The following is a 21,881-nucleotide window of genomic DNA, read 5'->3' on the forward strand; positions in this document are numbered from 1 at the left end:
GAAGGATTCATATTATCTTTTAATTTCATTTTTCCACAAACTTTTTGAAGTACTATTGTATATGCAAAGACACACTGTGTGTCCAACAGTCACACACCAACACACACACACACACCAACACACACACACACACATGATTAACAACCAGATAGAGATATTCACAATCACACATATAGGTTCACATACACCAATAGATGTATACACAGAGTCACAGTGAGACTTGTGGGGCTCAGGTGCACACAGGCCCACACGCTCCTAGGCTCCTGTCCTGGGGTTGCTATTGAACACTGGTGCTGCACTCTGCAGGGGCGGTCTGGACACAGCTAAGCTGTGACTAAGTCTAAACTGGGGTCAAGGTGGGAGTCTGAAGAGTTTGAGTCTGCACTGCCCCACCCCACCCCAACTCTCAGTAGGAACAAACCTCAGATCTGGAGCTACTCAGCCTCCTCCCAATTGTGTGACTTGGGACAAGGTGCTCAACCTACATGTACCATAGATTTCTCATCTCTCACATGGGGGTAATAATAGTTACCAAACCTCACCGGGCTGTTGCGAGCATTGAAGAGTGCCTGGCACGTTGTCAGTGCTCAATAAATATTGGATGTTACTGTTATTGGCATTATACCCGTGCACAGTGCTTCTGACAGCAAGCACCATATCGCGGCCGGCCGCGGAACTACACTTCCCAGAAGGCCGGCCGGGTCGGGACGACAGGGCAGCTCCGGGGCCAGGAGCCCTCTGGGAAATGGAGTCCGACGCCTGCGCGGCGCAAAGGCTCCCGGGAGATGTAGTTCGCGTTCGTCCCGCGCAGGCGCACTTTTCCCTGGTGGCCACTGGGCTTCTCTTTGTGGGGGTCGCTGTTCTTTTGTGGGAGGCCTGTCTGCTTTCTCGTCCGTCCGACTGTCAGTCGGTCTCTCCGTCCGTCCCGGCGCCTGTCTGCCGTCCGTGCTCCGCGCCCGCTGGCTCCGGACGGCCGAGCCCGAGGCCGGGCCCTGGTCCCCGAGCCCTGAGGAGTGTCTGACGAGCTGCCGGGGCGTTGTGTGGGGTGTGTGGGGTGTGGGTGTGTCTGTGGACGGGTGTGATGGGGTGAGCCCCGTGTGGGCTGGGCTGTGTTTGCTGAGCTCAGCCGGGGCGCGGGGAGGGGGCTCCGTGCGTGTGATCGTGCAGCTGTGCGCGCGTGTGCGACCCTGCGAGCATCCCCTGCTGCCGGCTGTCCCTGAGTCCCGGGAGCAGGACTAGCTCCTCTGGGCCTGACCTGGGATCCTGGCGGCTACAGAGCTGCCCACTCCTCCAGGGGACGCCGCCGAGGGGCGCCATGGAGACGCTGGCCCTGAAGCCCAAGGAGACAGGTACAGCTTCTTTCATCAGTGGGTCTGTGGATTTGCACTTGAGGAGACTGATACCCAGAGAGGTCAGGCTCGTTTCCCAGAAGCACCCAGCAAAGCATGACTCCAGCATGCTGATGGGAAGAAGGGAATGGCAGCGCTTTTCCTCGTTAATTGGAGTGTCTGAGACACAGAGGGGCAGAATTAACTCCTCGTGCTGTATCAGATTGTGCTGGCTATTGCGGCTCATTACCCACCTGACCTGCCTGGGTGGTTCCTGCCGCCTCTCTGATTCTGGTCTGTGCCAGGGGTGGGGTGGGCTTTAGCTCAGCTATGAACTTGATGGCTGTGACTCGTTTCTCCTTCCCCAGCTCTTTCCTCTCAGGTCCCTGCACTTCCCTTGAAGGAGAATCCAGAGGATAAATCGTTTTGGGGTCTCCTGGAAGCCAGGTCTGAGGTGAGTAGCTGTCTTGTCTTCCTTCTTTATGAAGACGGTTAGCACATTCCTTCAGTATCTTTCGTCATCTACAGACCCCCACCTGGGGACCTGCTCTCCCATCCTTAGGAAGCTCTGGATAATGGGAACAGCGCCAGTTGAAGAGAGTCCGGATGATGCCCTCAACATGAACTCTTGTGAATGATCCTTTCAGCCTGATTTTGTCCAACGGGTGGGTCGTTGCCAGGATCTGTATGCCCAGCACTGTGCTGGGAGCTCTGAGGACTGGTTTTAGTGGAACCTGAGCAGCAGGTGACAGCTCACATGAGGTTTCTTCACTCATCTCCATATGCTGGCCAGGGGTTGGTGCAGACCCTGGGGATGTTTGGGGATTGTACTGGATAGAATCAGGCAAGGTGTGTGGAATAACTGAAGGAAGGACTAGGTTGCAGCACTGGAGTAGGAGTGATAGTAGTGTATACTCCCTGTGTGCTTTCCCCTGTACCAAATCCCTGACATGGGGCTTTCATGGAAAAACCTGGAGATTTTGACAGTCTGGGTGCTTGGCAAGGAATTGGTCCCGGGGCCACTTCTGCAGCTAAGAGGGCCCAGATTCCTCCTTTACAGACTTTGGACTTTGCTCCTCATTTTGTCTACCCCTTGGCACCACCGCCACCCCATGGGGGTATTTAGAAGGGTGCAGTTGACAAGGAGAGCACGATGTAGGGAAAAGTCTGGAGGACTGTGGGTCCTTTATTTTTATTTTCATATTTTTGGGGGGATTTTGTGATTCTGTAATCTCCTTGAAAGAGATGAGGTCTGGTTAGAGACAGGTAAAAAAAAGCTATAAAACATACTGTGAGATGTGTCCAGCTTCTGTAATGTGTTAGAATGTTCCATAGTTCTATGAAACACTCAAGAGACATGACACCCAAATGCAGTGTGTGATCCTTGATTGGGGCATAGATCCAAAAAAGTTGATAAAAGAGTAGTTGAGGAAAAGGGCAATTGAGGAAATTTGAAAATGGATTTTATCTTAGATAATATTGTATCAATATTAAATTTCTTGGGCATGATAATAGTACTGTGATTATGTAAGAGAATAGCTGTAGGAGATGCAAATGGGAGATTGTAGAGTGAGATGATATGATGTCTGCAACTTACATTCAAATGGTTCAGCAAAAAATATGGTGTATGTGTAATTATCTCATGTGGTAGTTCTTGTGCAGATGAGCTGTATTTAAAATGTCAGCTTGTTAGATATGTTCTGTATTATGATCGTGGTGCTGGTTACACAGTCACCCCCTCTCCTCAGTACTCTTCACCTTTGGCCTTCTCTCCCAACAGTCTTGTTCACACTCATGGTTCAAGTGTTCTGGTCTCCTGGGACATCTCCTAAGGACTGTTCTGACTTCCCTGCTGGTTCCATTACCGCATCTGCACTTGATTTTCACACACACCCCCTGGGCTTTTTGTTCCCTTTCCTGCAGAATGAAGACACATTGGACATGGGCTTCTCCCAGTGGGTTGGACACACCCCACAGAAAGGCCTGTGCTGGGCTCAGACCCTGCCCTACTCTTGTTGGTTGAGGCCCCCACGCTGAAGCCATGTAGCTTCTGACAGCCTCCCACCCCATTCCCTGGCCAGCACCACATTCTGATGTCTCTAGAGCTTTCTTTCTGCCTATTTTCTCCTTCCCTGAACCAGTGCGGCCACCATTATCCTTCATCCTTATGTGTCTCGGTTATGGGCGTGTTCTTAGCATTTATCCTCATCTCTAGCTCTCATTTCCCTGAAATCCAGTGTGGTTTTTTTGGGTCAGGTTTATTGAGGTCTAATTTATATACAACACAGTTCTCCAATTTTAAGTACACAATTTGGTGAGTTTTGGCAAATGTATGCAATTGTGTAACCAGCACCACAATCATATAATACAGAACATTTCCATCACCCACAAAGTTTCCTCATGCCCCCCTACAGTCAGTCCTGTCCCCCCACCTCTTGGTAACCACTATAGTTTTGCCTTTTTGAGAATTTAATATGGAATTATATAGAAGGTATTCTTTTGTTTCTTACTTATTTCACTTAGTGTATGCTTTTGAGTTCATCCATATTGTTGTATGAATCAGTGGTTTGCTCCTTTTCATTGCTGAGTAATACTCCATTTGTGTTAGTCTGTTAGGGCTGCCATAACAAAGTACCACAGACTGGGTGGCTTAAACAAAAGAAATTTATTTTCTCACATTTCTGGAGGCTAGAAGTCCAAGATCAAAGTGTCAGCAGGGTTAGTTTCTTCTGAGGCCTCTCTCCTTGGCTTGCAAAGGCTGCCTTCTTCCCGCGTCTTTATATTGTCTTCCCTCCATACATGTCTATGTCCAAATCTCCTCTTCTTACAAGGACACCAGTTATGTTGGATTAGAGCCCACCCTACTGAATTCATTTTAACTTAGTTACCTCTTTAAAGAACCTGTCTCTAAATACAATCACATTCTGAGGTACTGGGTTAGGACTTAGGTGAATTTGGGGGGTGTACACAATTCAGCCCATAGCACCATTCTTATGGTTATTCCATTGGATATTCCACAAGTCGTTTATCCATATACCAGCCAATTGACATTTAGGTTGTTTCCAGGTTTGGGCTATTACAAACAAACCTGCTATAAATGTTTGAGTATGGCCATATGTTTTAATTTCTCTGGAATAAATACCTAGGAGTAGAATTGTTGAGTCATATAGCTAGTTATATGTTTAATATCAATTTTACTGATCTTTTGAAAGACCCATCTTTAGGTTTCATTGCTTTTCTTTATTGCTTTTCTGTTTCTATTTCATTTCTTTCTAAGTCTTATTTCCTTCCTTTACTTACTTTGTTTTCTTAAGGTTAAAACTTAGATATTGATGTGACACTTTTTTTCTTTTCTAATGTAGCATTTGATGCTATCAAGTTCTACGTATTGCCTTACCGACATCCCACAAACTTTATGTTGTATTTTCATTTTTATTCAGTTCAAAATAGTTTCTCATTTCCCTTGTGATTTCTTCTTCATCCATGTGTTATTTAGGAGTGTGTCATTTAATTTTCAAATATATGGGGGATTTTCCAGATAGCTTTCTATCATTGATTTCTAATTTAGTTCTTTTATAGTCAGAGAATGAACTTTGTATGATTTTTTTAAATTAAATTTTATTTATATTTATTTTTGTGGGGTACAGTGTGTTTCAATACATGCATATGCTGCACAATGATTCACTTACAGTAGACAGCATAGTTTTGTCCCCATGAGTTCACCCTTATCTTCCCCCCACCTCCACCCCTCCCAGCTTCTGGTAACCATTATTCTACTCTCTACTTCTTTTTTTTTTTTCTTAAACACACAAAGGTTAACATCCTTATTGCAAAAATAACTCTTACAAATGAAGTAGAAAAATGTAAGCAGGAATTTGATGAAGGACATGAGCAGATAAGTCACACACCCCAAAGAAACACACGTTAACAAGTACGTTCTAGGATCTGGTTGTGAGTGGGGGCGGGGCTGGGCCAGCCCTCCTCTCAGGACCTCCAGGCGGGCATCGAGCTGGCTCTGTTCTGGGTTCTGGCCGATGGCAGGGACAGAGCTGAGCCGCAGTCTCGGTCTCTCAGGACCCACGGGCAGGCATGGGGCTGGCTCTGTTGCTGGCTGGCAGTGGGGGCTTGTATGATTTAAATTGTTTCAAATTTACTAAGACTTATTATATTTCCCAGAGTGTGGTTTATCCTGGTAAATGTTCTGTGTACACTTGAAAAGAATGTGTATTTTGCTTTTGTTGGGGTAGCATTGTGTAAATATCAAGTCACTTTGAATGATGGTATTATTCAGTTCTATCAGTCTTTGCTTTGTGTATTTTAAAGCCATTAATAGGTGCGTCTATATTTAGGATTGTTATGAGCTCTTAATGAATTGACTCTTTAATCATTATGTAATGTCTGTCTGTCTCTCATGATATTCATTGCTCTGAAATCTACTTTGTCTGATATTAATATAGCGACTTCAGCTTTCTTTTGAGTAGTGTTTGCAGGGTATAGCTTTTTTTATCCTTTTGGTTTTAACCTGTCTTTGTCTTTGTATTTAAAGTGAATTTCTGTAGCTGCTGTATGTTGTAGTTTCATTTTTATTCAGTTCAAAATAGTTTCTAATTTCCCTTGTGATTTCTTCTTCATCCACTTTCTCATCTTCTTCATCTTACTTTTTTATTCAATTTTACAATCTCCAGCTTTTAATTGGAGTGTTTATATCATTCAATTTAATGTAATTATTAATATGGTTGGATTTATATCTGCCATTTTGCTATTTATTTTCTGTATGTCTCATGTCCTATTTCTTTCTCTGTTCCTCCCTTTGTGCCTTTTTTTGAGGTAAACAAATGATAAGTACAAGGTTTCCTTTCTTAGAGTGTAATAATGTTTTCCAGTCTGGGGTCGGATCCTTTTGCAATAGTGAGTTTTGAAAAGAGTTGCTGGGTTCTTTGTACTATTCTTTCAAGTTTTGTAAGTTTGAAATTCTTGACCCCAGGAAGCATAGCATTTCACCCAGGACACATTATGGTAGTCACATGCAGACCCGAGGCCCCACCACACAAACACACACACACGCACACATGCATGCCTGCGCACAGGCATGCTGAGTTGCCGGGGCACAGGGGTGTCCATTCAGCTGCACTTTCCCAGTCCAGAAGGCTTGGTCGGGGGCAGGTGCATGCTGATCCCTAGCCTCCCTCCCTGCCCCTGGTCTCTGACTCAGCTGTGGTCCGTGTGTATAGAACAAACCTTCCATGCTTGGGAGACAGTCACCTGAGGTTAACCCTTTACTCATAAGGTCTTAATCAGTCTGTGGCTGCCTTGGAACCTGGACACAGAACCACTCCTGTCCTAGGTGAATGAGAATGAGAATGTGCATGTCATTTCAGGAATCAGTGACTTTCAAGGATGTGGCTGTGGACTTCACCCAGGAGGAGTGGGGTCAGCTGGACTCCCCTCAGAGGGCCCTGTACCGGGATGTGATGCTGGAAAACTACCAGAACCTTCTCGCCCTTGGTAAGACAGTTCCCCAAGTCTGGACATTTGCTATCTGTAGTCTTCTACATAGTAGATATTGCTGAGGATCCCTTTGTCAGCTTTGGTGTCAGGCACGACATGACACAGGAAACATGGCGTCTGCCTTGGAACACTGTTAGGGAGTCAGGGAGGAAGGACACTCAGCTGCACCAGAAGTCCTCACGGTGCGGCGTGGTTGCCAGCAGCATCCTTATTTGGAGTTGCAACTGGTCTGGGGGCAGGTAGTGGGAGAGCATGGAGAGGAGGGAGGACTGCCATCTGGGGGAAGGTGGGCCGAAGGGGAGCTGGAGCACAGCCTGCCCTGGAGCTGTCCTCGTGCATCACAGGGAGAGTGTGGTGGGGTCTTCAGAGCATGCACTGTGATTTGGGGTCCACGTCTGAGAGCCCTCACCCAGAGGGCCTCCTGTTCCTGGGTGATGGTGTACACTTCACAGTGCCTTGTGATCGCTCTGGGGACCAGAGAGCCACAGCACACCTAGCCACGCCACTTTTTCCCCCACCAGCGGGGCCTCCTGTCCGCAAGCCAGACGTGATCTCCCATCTGGAACGCGGCGAGGAGCCTTGGCGGGTGCAGAGAGAAGTCCCCAGAGGGGCTTGTCCAGGTGAGCAGGTGGAAGGGTACCTGTCCTCTCTGCACCCCTGTCCCACCCCTCTAACCTCCTCCTGTGGTATCCCTGTCTCAGTTCCCATTTCCCTTCCACCGTTCCACTCCCCTGGCTCCATTTGTGCCTTCTCAGGCCCTGCCAGACCCTCCTTCACCCATATCAAGCACCTTCCCTCCCCTCCTTCAACACATATTGAACACCATCTGTGTGCCAGAGCCTGTGCTAGAAATACAGCAGTGAACAAAACCGGCCAAAATGTCTTCCTTCTGACTGGGGGTAGGGAGACAAGTAATATCTGCATGTATAGAAATATTTAACAAGTGGCATTTGTTAGAGGGGACAGGGAGTGTATGGGAGTTGGGGTCAGGGCTTTGCTTACTGAGAAGAGGGGGCGGGGAGAAGTGAAGAAACAGAGGGAGGCAGCAGCAGTCAGGGTCAGGATCAGGGCCACCAAGGACCAGCCACGACAAAGGTGCTGGCCCTCTGCCAAGTGAAAGGGGAACCAGGGACAGGTCCTGAGCAGAACATGGTCTCAGTTTCTTTTCAACATTTTCTTTTTTGTAGACTTCTGAGTTGGTTAATAAATAAGTAAATTAAATAATTTCAACTTAATTTGGTGGCCAGTGAATCCTGAGTGTGTTAGGGATCTGGAAATCTTGAGGAACATCTGTTTTGTGGGACAAGCAGGCAGCAAGCAGGTCAAGTCCGGTGGGGGCGGTGGGGCGGGAGGGGCCCCTGCCACTGAGCACGTCCCTCTCCTGCTCCTCCACGCCCCAGCCCCCAGCCCACCAAGGCAGCCACGCCCAACTTCCTGGACTTTGTTTCTCGCCTCAACTTCTGCTGCCTTCTCCGTCCTCTTTACCAAAATTAAATTTTTAAAAAGTGAATATGCTTGTCTGGTTAATATGTTTATTTTGAAAATTAGGATAATACAAAGAAGTATTGAAATCCGCCCAGAGGTAACCAGTGTTTGATTTCACTGTATTTCCTCATGGTTGTTCCTCTGTATCTGGATCGGCATTTTTTAAACATCCTTGGAAACCCAGCGAGCAGTGTGGAATCTCACTTTCTTCCTCACCAGGCCGTGGTGAGCATCGTCACGGGCCTTTTACTGACTGTACACTACCTCAGCACATGAATGTGCCCTGTCATTCGTCAGCTCCCTGCTGCTGCCAAACCTGCTTTTTTCTGACCTTGGCCCCTTCTCTCTTTGCTCTGTGCACCTTCCATAGACTCTCACTACCTGCATGGGGTCAGCATCGTCACCTGCGCTGTAGTGACGCAGGCTGTTGCCTTCCAAGCTGTAGCCCCGTGTCACTAACAGTAGGATGGGCCTCTTCCTGTGTGTCCCACTCAGTGGGTCTGAAACCAGACTCAAGTCTCCCCTGAGCTGACCCTTCCTCTTCCTGTCCCTGTTTTTGTAAAAAGTACCATCCAGCTTCTACCACACAGGCTTGGGTGTCTGCTGAGGTTTCCCCCTCTCCTCTGACCCCTCTCCTGCCAACTCCAGTCAACAGAAAGGAGCACAATCAATTTTAGCTTCTAAATATTTCTTGAATCTGCCACTTCTTGTTCATTCTCACAGCTATGGTGCTAGTCTGAAGTTACTATTTTTCACCCAGATTATTCAAATGGCCTTCTTAACTGGTCTCCTGCTGACCAGCTCTGCCCCAACGTCCTTACACAGCAGTGGAGCCATCTTTAAGGTGCATGTAACAGTCACATCAGCCCTGTGTAAAGTCTTCCTTCCCCAGCCGCCCTGTGTGCCAGGCACCTGGTCACCAGGCACCAGGCTGCCCTGTGTGCCGGGTCACCTGTCCTTGCCAGGGCCACCTCTGGGCCTTCCCCCTCTGCAGGTCTCATCCTCATCTTCCTGGCTCTCACTCTGAACTTCTGCATGCTCTGATCCCTCTCCACCTGGCTACCTGCAGTCCATCTGCCCAGACTCAGTTCCCTTTACCCAGCCCCTCCATGCAGATCCAGGCTCCCACACAGCACTGCAGAGCCACCCTGCCCACGGCACTAGACTGCTCTCTTTGAACTGTTAGGGAAGATAGAATTACAAATAAAAGCTCCTGCCAGCCAGAAAACCTCTCCACAGAGATAGAAGAAAAAAACTTTTTTTTTTTTTTATTGGCAGCTGGCCAGTACAGGGATTGAACCCTGGACCCCTCTTTAACCAACTGAGCTGATCTGCCAGCCCAGAAAACCTTTTGTGTTAGTGAATAAGCGTTTAACCAGATGCAGTGTGCATCACAGGCCATCTGCTAAAGAGGTTGCAGATGGAAAGAATCCTCCCCTTTTACAGAGCCAGACAGATCCGGCCCATCACAGTACACACATCAGCTGTCTTCCTCCAAGGGAAAAATGCAACCTCTTGTATATTTTTGACAAGCAGGAGGTTACATCTTGGACCAAACTCCCACAGAGACAGATAGACAGGATGCATGCCACTCTCCCCCAGGTTCACATCTCACGGGGTGGCTCCAAGAAGGACAATCTGGGATACAAATCTGGGAGGAGGCTTATTTAGCTTCTAAGACTAACATGCATCTCAGATAGAGAAAGCCTTTATACTTCCAGGTCCTAAAGGAAATGCTGAAGAGAGGTGGGGTAGGGGTAGTCCTTTTTTCCCTTTTGACACCAGGGACAATTTTTTTTTTTTTCAAAAGACGACCAGTAAGGGGATCTTAACCCGTGACTTGGTGTTGTCAGCACTGCACTCTCCCAAGTGAGCCATGGGTCAGCCCTACAATTTTTAATTTAATTACTTCTTTATTTTTAAAATAATAATAAGAACAATGATACTGTTTATTACAAACAAATTTATCAACACAATTCTTGATGTCCACTTTGATTAGTGGATTTAAGCATTTTCAATTCTTACTGCCTTTATTTAAATAATTTTCAGATACTATCCATTTGAGTCTCGAGTCTCAACTACAGAGGGATTATTATTATTTTTTTATTTCTGCAGTTGTTTTTTTAAATTGAGACATAATCGATTATAAATGTTTCAGAGGTACAGAGCTGTATATTTGTGTACAATATGTGATGACCCGATCAGGATAATTGGCATGTTCATCATTACCAAATGTAATCATTCTTGTGTCCATTAACCAATTTTGCACTAATCATCCTCCTCCTCCCGCTTTCCCACCTCTAGTAACCACAGTCCTGCTCTTTCCTTCTGAAAGTTCAATGTATCATTGTGATCCTTTTTTTCCTTTCTTTTCTTCTTTCCTTCCTTCCTTCATTTTCTTTCTTCCTTTCTTTCCTCCCACTTATGAGTGAGGAAATGCAGTATTTCTCTTTCTGTGCCTGCCTTGCTTCATTTAACATAATTTTCTCCAGGCTCATCCATGTTGCAGCGAATGGCAGGATTTCATTCTTTTTCATGGCTGAGTAGCATTCTGTTTTGTGTATATACCACATTTTCTTTATTCAGTCATCCTTTGAGGGACATTTAGGCTATTGCAAATATAGCTGCAATAAACATGGGAGTGCAGGTATCCCTTCGACATCATGATTTCCTTTCCTTTGGGTATATACCCAGTAGTGGGATTGCTGGATCATATGGAAGGTCTATCTGTAGTTGTGTTTGAGAAACCTCCATACTATTTCCATAATGGCTGTACTAATTTACAGTCCCACAAACAGTATACAAGTGTTCTCCTTTCTTCATGTCCTTGTCAACATTTGTTATTCTCTGTCTTTTTTATAATAGCCAGTCTAACTGGGTTGAGGTGATATCTCAGTGTGGTTTTTGATTTGCATTTCCCTGATGACTAGTGATGCTGAGTATTTTTTCATGTACTTGTTGGCCATTTGTATGTTTTCCTTTGAAAAATGTCTGTTCAACTCTTTTGCCCAATTTTTAGTCAGAATATTTGGTTTTTTACTGTTAAGTTGTTTGAGTTCCTTGTATATCCTAGGTACTAATCCCTTGTCAGATATATAGTTTGCAAGTATTTTATCCTCACTCTGTATGTTGTCTTTTCACTCTGTTGATTGTTTCTTTTGCTGTGCACAAGCTTTGTAGCTTGATATAATCCTATTTGATTATTTTTTCTTTTGTTGCCTGTGCTTTTGGGTCTTATTCATAAAGTCTTTGTCCAGTCCTACATCCTGAAGTGCTTCCCCTATGTTTCCTTCTAGTAGTTTTATATTTTCAGGTCTTATATTTAAATCTTTAATCTATTTTGAGTTGATTTTGGTATATGGTGAGAGGAACAGGTCTAGTTTCATTCCTCTACACATGGATATCCAGTTTTCCCAGCACCATTTATTGAAGTGGCTGTCCTTTCCCCACTGTATATTCTTGGTGCTTTCTTGAAGATCAGTTGGCTATAAGTACTTGATTGATTTCTGGATTTTCTATTCTGTACTGTCGGTCTTTGTATTTGTTTTATGCCAGTACCATGCTGTTTTGGTTACTGTAGCTTTGTAGTATAATTTGAAGTCAGGTAGTATAATGCCTCCAGCTTTATTTATTTATTTTTTTGCTCATGATTGCTGTGGCTGTTTGGGGTCTTTTGCTGTTCCATATGAATATTAGGATTGTTTTTTCTATTTCTGTGAAGAATGTCATTGGTATTTTGATGGGGATCTCATTGAATCTGCAGATCACTTTGGGAAATAAGGACATTTACACAACATTAATTCTAATCCATGAACATGGGATGTCTTTCCATATTTTTGTGTCCTCTTTAATTTCTTTCAGCAGTGATTTGTAGTTCTCATTGTAGAGATCTTTTATATCCTTAGCTAAATTTATTCCTAGATATTTTGTGGGTTTTTGGTAGCTATTGTAAATGGGCTTGCTTTATTTCTTTTATGCTAGCTCATTATTGGAGTAGTAAAATGCTACTGATTTTTATACATTGATTTTGTATCCTGCAACTTTACTGAATTCATTTATCAAGTCCAAGAGTTTTTTGTAGAGTCTTTAGGTTTTTCTATACATAGGATGATGTCATCTGCAAACAGGGGCAGTTTGACTTAGTCTTTTCCAGTTTGGATGCCCTTTATTTCTTTCTCTTGACTGATTGCTCTGGCTAGTACTTCCAATACTATGTTAAATGTGAGTGGTGAGAGTGGACATCTTTGTCTTGTTACTGTTCTTAAAGGAAAAGCTTTCAGCTTTTCCCCATTCAGGATGATATCAGTGGTAGGTTTGTCATATATGACTTTTATCATGTTGAGATACTTTCCTTCTATATCTAATTTGATGAGTGTCTTTATCATGAAGGATGTTGAATTTTATCAAATGCTTTTTCTGCATCTATTGAGATAATCATGGTTTTTGTCCTTGATTTTGTTGACGTGATATATCACACTGATTGATTTGTGTATGTTGAACCATCCTTGAATCCCTGGAATGAATCCCACTTGATCATGATGTGTAATCTTTTTGATGTGCTGCTGTCTTCTGTTTGCTAATATTTTGTTGAGGATTTGTACATCTATGTTCATAAGGATATTCACTGGCCTATAATTTTCTTTTTTTATTGTTTATCTTTGTCTGGTTTTGGTACCAGGGTAATGCTAGCCTCATAGAATGAATTTGGGAGAATGGCCTGTATTAAAATTTTTTGGAATAATTTGAAAGGATTGGTATTAATTCTTTTTTAAAGGTTTGGTATAATTCAGCAGTGAAGCCATCTGGTCCTGAGCTTTTCTTTGCTGGGAGACTGCTGATTACTGCTACAGTCTCATTGCTTGTTATTGGTTGCTTCAGGTTTTCTATTTCTTCTTGGTTCAGTCTTGGTAGTTCTGTATGTGTTCAGAAAATTATTGCAATTCCTCCAGATTTTTAAGTTTGTTGGCATATAGTTGTTCATAATAGTCTCTAATGATTCTTTGTATTTCTGTGGATTTGGTTGTAATGTCTCCTTTTTCATTTCTGATTTTTGTTATTTGGGTTTTCTCTCTCTTTTTAGTTAGTCTAGCTAATGGTTTCTCTATTTTGTTTATCTTCTCAAAAAATCAAATTTTTGTTTTGTTGAAATTTTGTATCATTTCTTTGGTCTCTATTTCATTTAGTTCTGCTCTGATCTCAATTAATTTTTTCCATCTACTAATTTGGGATTGTATTGTTCTTGTTTTTCTAGTTCTATGAGGTATAACATTAGGTTGTTTATCTGAAGTCTTTCTATTCTTTTGATGTGAGCATTTATTGCAATAAACTTCCCTCTTAGTACTGCTTTTGCAGTATCCCATAGGTTTTGGTATGATGTGTCTTTATTTGTTAGTTTCCAGAAATTTTTTAATTTCCTATTTAATTTCTTCTTTGACCCACAGGTCATTCAGGAGCATGTTGTTTAATTTCCATGTATTTGTATAGTTTCTGAAGTTTCACTTGATATTGAGTTCTAGTTTTAATCCATTGTGGTCTGAAAAGATACTTGAAATGCTTCTAGTTTTAAAAAATTTGTTCAGACTTGGTTTGTGACCTAACATGTGATCTATCCTGGAGAATGTTCTATGTGCTGATGAGAAGAATGTATGTTCTGCAGTTGTTGGATGAAATGTTCTGTACATGTTTACCAAGTCCAGTTGGTCCAAATTGCAGTTTAAATCCTTTGTTTCTTTGTTGATTTGTTGCCTAGATTATCTGTCATGTTGAGAAAGGGGGGTTGAGGTATTATTGTATTGGGGTCTATCTCTTTCTTTATGGCTAATAGTGTTTGCTTTATTTATCTGGGTGCTCTGATGTTGGGTGTGTACATATTTATGATTGTTATATCTTCTTGCTGGATAGATCCCTTTATGAATATGTAATGGCCTTTTTTGTTCTTATAGTTTTTGGCTTAAAATCAGTTTTACCCAATATAAGAATAGCTACTCCTACTCATTTTTGGTTTCTATTTGTGTGGTATATCTATTTCCATTCCTTCACTATTAGTCTGTGTGCATCTTTACAGGTGAGGTGAGTTTCTTGCAGGCAGCATATAGTTGGATCTAGTTTTTTAATCCATTCAGCCAGTCTGTGTCTTTTGAGTAGGGAGTTCAATCCATTTACTTTTAGGGTTGTTGTTGAGAGGTATTATCGGGCATTATATTGATTTTCATGAGTGTTTTAAATATCTTTTTTTCCTTTTTATTGTTTGTCTTTGGTGTTTGTTGGTTTTTTGAGGTGGTAAGATATAGTTCCTTTCTTTTTCTCATTTGTGTAGCTGCTCTATTACTGGGTTTTGTTCTTTCTCATGCATTTGTGGTGGTGATTATCATTTTTGGATTCCACTTGCAGGACTCCCTTCAGGATTTCTTGTAGAACTGGTCATGTGGTGGCAAACTACTGCAGTTTTTGTCGTCTGGGAAATACACAATGTGTCCTTCATTTCTGAAGGATAGCCTTGCTGGGTATAGTATTCTTGGCTGGCAATTTTTTCTTTTAGTACTTTGAATACATTATCCTATTCTTTTCTGGCCTGTAGGTTTCCACTGAAAAATCATCTGCTAGTCTGATGGGGACTCCTTTATAGGTGACTTGGCCCTTTTCTCTTGCTGTTTTTAAGATTCTCTGTTTGTCTTTGACTTTGGACAGTTTGACTACAATGTGTCTCTGAAGAGGACCTTTTTGGATTGAATCTGTGTGGGGATCTTTGAGACTTTTGGATCTAAAAGTCCATATCTATCCCAATATCTGGGAAGTTTTCTGCTATAATTTCATTAAATAGGTTTTCAATGCTTTTTCCTTTCTCCTCCCCTTGTGGAATACCCATGATTCACATTTTGTATGCTTAAGTTTGTCTGATAGCTCTTGTAGATTTTCTTCATGTTTTAAAATTCTTTTTTCTTTCTTTCTTTCTTTTTTTTTTTTTTTTTTTTGGTCCACCTGAGTTATTTTTAAAAACAATGTCTTCAAGATCAGAAATTCTTTCTTCTTCTTGCTCTAGCCTACTGCTTAAGCTCTCGGTTGAGGTTTTTATATTATTGAATTAATCCTTCCGTTCCAGAAGTTCTGCTACATTCTTTTTAAAGAATTTCTTTTTGTTAATCTTCTTCTTCATATCCTGTATAGTTTTTCTCATTTCATTGTGTCATCAATCTGAGTCTTCTTGTATCTCATTGAGTTTCCTTAAGATTGTTGTTTGGAATTACTTTTCAGTCATTTCAAATGTTTCCTATTATTTGGGGTCTGGTACTTGAGAATTATTGCATTTTTTTTGGTGGTGTCATATTTTCTTGTTTTTTCATATTTCTAGTATCCCTACATTGATGTCTGATCATCTGGTGAATTGTTGCTTCTTCTCTTACTCTGCAGTGGCTTTTGAGGAAAGGGACTCCCTCCGGTAGATGCTTTTTATATTAACCATTGGATAGGGCGTTTTAGTTTTGGTTCCAGATAGATGCAGTAGTGTAGTCTCTGTGTGGTTAGTTTAACCATATTCAACGTCAAAGTTGTCTGTGAGTGCCATCATGGACTAGGCGCTGGGACATTCAGGGATTCCTTGCAGAAGTGAGTGATACTGTGTTGGGTCATCTAGGATGTAAGTGAGATCTTGAGTTCTTGGGAGAAGCATCTGGATGTCCTGTCACTCCTTGGCTGAGGTGAATGATGTAGGGTGGACTTGTGGGCACCCTGGCTAGGTCCCATGACCCTGGTAGGTGCACTGGGATGTACTGAAGCTCCTTAACTTGAATGGATGACCCTGGGATTGGTTTCTCTTTCCTCTTCACTGTAGGCAGAGGCTTCTCCTGGGTCCTCACTTCTCCCTCTGTCCTCCTGCCTGTTAAAATGCAGAAACACCTGGATCTGGGTCAGGTGGAGCTGGGGTGGCACCCAGGCTGAGCATTGGTGGGGAGCAGAACAGACTGCTGTGCGGAGGAGAGGGGTAGCAGTGGTGGCAGTGCTCTGGGGCCAGCAGTAGTGATGGTGGTGGCTGCCAGATCATGGTTTCCTCTGTTGTTTGGGAGCTGGACTGCCCAGGGCTGAACTGCTGAACTGTGTTTCAGCAAGTGGGCAAGGCCACTAAGCATGGCTGCAGTGAGGGGGCCCATCTAGCTGCTTCTTGTGTGATGATGGGTGGGGCCGCTAGGCAGGCCTACAGTGAAGTGACCCCAGCAGCTTCTGGGTGGTGGGCAGGGCTGCTATGCAGGCCTGCAGTCCCTCAGCTTCTTCTGGTGGTGGGCGGGGCCACTATGCAGTGAAGTGACCCATCCAATTGCTTCTGGGAGGTGGGTGGGACTTCTAGGAAACCCTACATTGAAGGGGCTGGTGCAGCCACTTCTGGGACTGTTGGCAAGGCTGCTAGGTGGGACTGTTCAGGATGGAACTGCCTGACTCCTTCTCTGGAAGGGGTGGATGCAGTATATTTCCACTGGCCTGAAGACATATTTGTTAGGGTAGAGAACTGTGAGCTGTTTTTCTGGCTTGGGGGCTCAGGTGCACACAACTCAGTCAGCTGGTGGGGCTGAAGGTTGGGGGAGGAATGGAGTGTGGTCTGCCTGAGAAGGGTCTGCCTGTCTGATCTCTGGCTGGGGACATGGGGTTGCATCAGTTCAGCAGGACTAGGGTTGGCTTCCCAGACTGCAGAACAGAGTCACAGCTGCTGTGAAACTGGGCTTCAAGTTACTAGGATCAGGATGTTATGACCTCTCCTGTGAGTGCACTGAGTGGAGGGCAGGACCTTAAGGCTGGGAAAGCACCATGGCTACTTGTCCCAGGGCAGGGCATGTTCCTGTAACAGCTCCTGTTTTAAGATGGTGCTGTCCTGCATTGGCTTGGGTCCCGAGGGTGGGTGATGCACCATATATGCTAGTGTTCTAGAGTGGTGAAGTATGTGTATTCTAGGGCAGTTCCCATACTTGGCTCCAGGCTTGTCCCACCAAAGAATCTGCAGGCCTCTTTGGTGAGGATGGGTGTTGGTGTGGGTCCTCTGCCTACCTTTTAATCACAAAATTCTTCCTGCACCAATACCAGTGTCAGAGACATGGCGGCTGAGGCCATGTGTCTCTCTCTCCTCTCTATGCCACCATACTGGGTTTTTGTGCTCCATGGCAATATCACCAGTCTCCTACTTCACTCTGCACTCTCCCACTGATGCTCTGGTCAATATTTAACTGTCTGTTAGTTGTTCTGGTCCTTTTCTGTGGGAAGAACGCACCCTGGGCACCTCTAGTCTGCCATCTTGCCCTTTGCAGAGAGATCTAATTATTTCTTTAGACCTGTGTTTGCCCTGTGTTTACATCCAGCATCTGACATGGTATTGACACACAAGTCAATGAGTTGATATTTCAATCATGAATCCTATCCTGATCGCCAGACCCCCTGAGCTTTGTCCCTTTTGTGGCTGCTCTTTTTGGGATTCCCATGGCTTCCCTGCCTCATCTCACTGGGTCTTTGCATTCCCTGGAGCTCCTTACCCTTCCTTCCTCCTCTTCCCTTCTTGTGTCTTGCTTACATTTCTCATCCTGTGCTCTTCTTTGTCTCTCTACCTTTATACCTTCAAGATCTTTGGCTTTGTTGGTTTCTAATCACTTCTCTATGCTTATCTGCATCTTGGGTCAGCTCTCAAGTCTGAATACCTGTGCTCACAGAAAATTCCACTTTCAATTTCTTACAGAATGGGAGCCTAGGCCTGAGATGAAGGAGTCCTCTCAACAGCAGGATGCTTGCAAAGAAGAACCGTACCAGGAGCCAGTCATTGAGCAGCCAATGAGGCCCAGCCTCCACAGTGCCGGCCTTGGCAAGGCATGGGCTTGGGAGGACCAGGCAGATACTCTGTGGGGAAGCGAGGCTGCCCTCTGGAAGCCCCATGGGGACATTTCCACGGAGGAGAGCTGTAGTGGACATATCCAGTCTGAGGAGGATTTCCCCCTCAGGTGTGTCCTCTTTGCCCAGCAAAGTATTCCTACAGGAGGACACTGCCCTGGCATATGCACAAATGATGTCCAGTCCACTGAGGGTATAACCAAAGACTACCAGAGAATGTGCACAAGGGAAAACTCTTTCAACTCAAGTGAGCCTGGAAAATACCCACACATGCACAGGCAGCGGGGAGCGGGTGCTACGGAGGGTCTCTTTGTGTGTGGCGAATGTGGAAAGGCCTTCCACCAGAGCTCATCCCTCACGCTGCACCGGCGCTGGCACACTCGGGAGAAGGCTTACAAATGCAGCGAGTGTGGCAAAGCCTTCACATGGAGCACCAACCTCATTGAGCACCAGCGGATCCACACCGGTGAGAAGCCCTTTTTCTGCAGTGAGTGCGGGAAAGCCTTCAGCTGCCACTCGTCCCTCAACGTGCACCACCGAATTCACACCGGCGAGAGGCCCTACAAGTGTAGTGCCTGCGAGAAGGCCTTCAGCTGCAGCTCACTGCTCAACATGCACCTCAGGGTTCACACCGGGGAGAAGCCCTACAAGTGCAGCGAGTGTGGGAAGGCCTTCAACCAGCGGACGCACCTAACACGGCACCACAGGATCCACACTGGCGAGAAGCCTTACAAATGTAACGAGTGTGGCAAGGCCTTCACCTGCCACTCATCCCTCACCGTGCATGAGAAGATCCACAATGGAGACAAGCCATTCAAGTGCACCGAATGTGAGAAGGCCTTCAATAACCGCTCGCGCCTCACTCTCCATCAGAGGATTCACACGGGAGAGAAGCCCTTCAAGTGCACTGACTGTGGGAAAGGCTTCAGTTGTCATTCATACCTCCTCGTGCACCAGAGGATTCACAGCGGGGAGAAGCCCTTCAAGTGCACCGAATGTGGGAAAGCCTTCAGCTCCCATTCCTACCTCATCGTGCACCAGAGGATCCACACTGGAGAGAAGCCCTTTGATTGCAGCAAGTGCTGGAAAGCCTTCAGCTGCCATTCATCCCTCATTGTGCACCAGAGGATTCATACTGGGGAGAAGCCCTACAAATGCAATGAGTGTGGCAAAGCCTTCAGCCAAAATCATTGTCTTATTAAACATCAGAAAATTCATTCCGGGGAGAAATCGTTTAAATGTAATGAATGTGGCGAGATGTTCAACTGGAGTTCACACCTTGTTGAACACCAGAGACTGCACAGTGAAGAGAAGCCCTTTGCCATCCAGTTCAACAAACACTTGCTGAGCACCTACTATGTGCCCGGCAGTCTTCTGGGGGCAAGGGACACCAGGGTGAGTGATGTGGACCCAATAAATGCACTGGATGTGGCAAAGCTCTTGTGTGTGGTTCAGCCCCCACCCACCAGGAATTTCCCCCTGGGGAGCAAACCTGACAATTAAGGTGGTGAATGTGTTTTTGGTCACAGTGGCCACTTTCTGAGCTACCCAACAAGTAAGGCCCTGTCATTTCCTCTCGGCTCATAGATCCAGACTGCTTGTTCCTCCAGATGCATGAGCCTTGCCTATTGCCCAGTTCAGATCTGTGTGCCAGGTCGCCTCCTTTATTTAGGATTAGCCTAGGAGATACAGTCTAGGAGAAGAGAGTTGAGGGCCATTTGAGGAAGCCCTGCTGTTCTGTTCTCCTTGATGGGTCTGGAGGTCATTGACAAGGGGAATAGCTCTTTCCTGCAGATAAAAAGAAGTCATGGCAACTGTTGTATGCTCAGATGGGCTCCAGATGTGATTTTGATCAGGGATTTCCTCTGTAAACTGTTATGTTCATAATAATAATAATAACAATAAAACAGAAGAATTATGAACAGTATTACTTTCCAGTGAATGTTATTATATTCCAGGATGGGAGAATAATCTTTAATGATGGGCATTTAGAAATAAGCAAATTTCCTGGACTTGTCTCACATAAGTAGCTCTGCAGAGTCATCTGTTAGTGACAGCTTAGTCAGGAGTGTCCCCACAGCAGTCACAGCATGGCCCAGCATCATGTTGCCACGTCCTGATATGCCAACATCACGCCTTCCCATTTAGTCCCTGGTGGGAAATTGGGAACACCCAGGTGGGTGGCCAGGCACAGCCTCAGATGGATGTGTCTGGAAGCTGGCCCTCACCGACTGGTGTTGGGTGGAGCCAGCCAGGCACCCCAGGCTCGTGAGGCCGCCCTGCAGGACCTCTCCTTGCACTGTGTAGCTGGGGTCACCAGCTCAGCTCAGAGGAAGGCCCCTCCACAGAGCCTGCTGGAGAAGGGAGCCACAGCCCCAGGGGGATAGTTGGCTCTGAGGTGGGGCCATGTGGGGCTGTTGTACAAACCCTGAGAATGGCAACCCTCCCCCAGCCCAGTGCTCGCCACAGAGGTAGGAAGACAGTGTCAATCAGGAATTAGTGTTATTTCTTCGTCTTAAGAGTTAGCTGCCTTCTCGGTGATTACACTTTACATTTGTATAGCATGCTATAATTCATGAAATGCTTTCAGTATACTTTTTAGATATATAAAAAGAGGCAATATAACCACATTTCAGAAAAGGTGGACTTAAAAATGAAGTGCCCATAATTCTTAATAAAACCGCATTTTGCATTTTGATACATTACCTTCTGCTTTTTTCATACTGCAGTTTTACATTACTTTAGACATAGTATGTAGGGCTGGCAGGTTAGCTCGGTTAGAGTACAGCCTTATAACCCCAAGGTCATGAGTTCGGATCCCCATACTGGCTAGCTGCCAAAAATAAATAACAAAAGTATAGCTTTAAAATAAATAAATAAATATAGTGTGTAAATCTGTCTTTTTTTAGCTGCATGGCAGAATTTTTTTTCCAAGTAACTGAACTGTCCTTGTAGTTACAGTTCTAAATGGAGGCACAGTATTGTGTCTTGTCTATTCAATATGCTTTTGTTGCATGTTGAAGTTAATTTTCATGTTTTTCACCATCATAAATCATTGTTCATTGAGCACCCTTTTGCATTATACTTCTTTGGTGTTTTCTTAGAGTAGATTTCTAAAGGTGAAAATTTTGAGATAGAGGAAATGACCATCTTAAGGAATTATTTTAGTATAGTTTTAGTTGTGTGTTTACAAAGTGATACAGTTTCATTATTAAGAAATCAATCATTAATATTGATCAGGTAGGAGAGTTTCCTGCTTGCCCATCTCCCAGAGACAGGACAGTCAGAAGTGGGGTGTCATTTTTCAGTACCCGGTGATGACATGCAAATGATCCTTGGCCTGCATTGCTCTGTGGCTTTCCTCAAGAGTGCATTTGCTGGCGTTTCATAATACGGTCCCCAGGGCCACATCATGACAGCCTGTGGGCCTCTTCCTCTGTGACAAACAGTTACATTTTACAACTGCATTGAAAAAGACATATAATCTAGACTTGATTCGTTATCATATTCATTTTTCTTCTTATTTTGAAAGAAATTAAAATATTTTCGTGGGCCCTGGATACTATGCCTACTTCTTGCCTTGCAGTGCTTTTAACTTAATAAGCTGAAAGTGGCATCTTCTTATTTTACTTCATACCTTTGATCAATAATGAGGTTCAACATCGGACATGTTTTTATCGATGGTCTTCTCAAAAAATATTT

At 44.5% G+C, this 21,881-nt stretch overlaps 1 protein-coding gene across 1 annotated transcript; it reads left to right on the top strand.

Moving 5' to 3' along the window:
- The first annotated feature begins 1,074 nt into the window (after positions 1-1,074).
- Positions 1,075-19,978, top strand: ZNF74 (zinc finger protein 74). The gene is made up of 5 exons (XM_063085763.1): positions 1,075-1,349; positions 1,697-1,782; positions 6,707-6,833; positions 7,358-7,456; positions 18,031-19,978. Exons 1-5 carry the CDS (start codon positions 1,316-1,318, stop codon positions 19,680-19,682), a joined length of 1,998 nt encoding a protein of 665 aa, XP_062941833.1. The 5' UTR covers positions 1,075-1,315; the 3' UTR covers positions 19,683-19,978.
- The last annotated feature ends 1,903 nt before the right edge of the window (positions 19,979-21,881 follow it).

This window comes from Cynocephalus volans, chromosome 2, assembly GCF_027409185.1.
Source record: "Cynocephalus volans isolate mCynVol1 chromosome 2, mCynVol1.pri, whole genome shotgun sequence".
Taxonomy (NCBI): domain Eukaryota; kingdom Metazoa; phylum Chordata; class Mammalia; order Dermoptera; family Cynocephalidae; genus Cynocephalus; species Cynocephalus volans.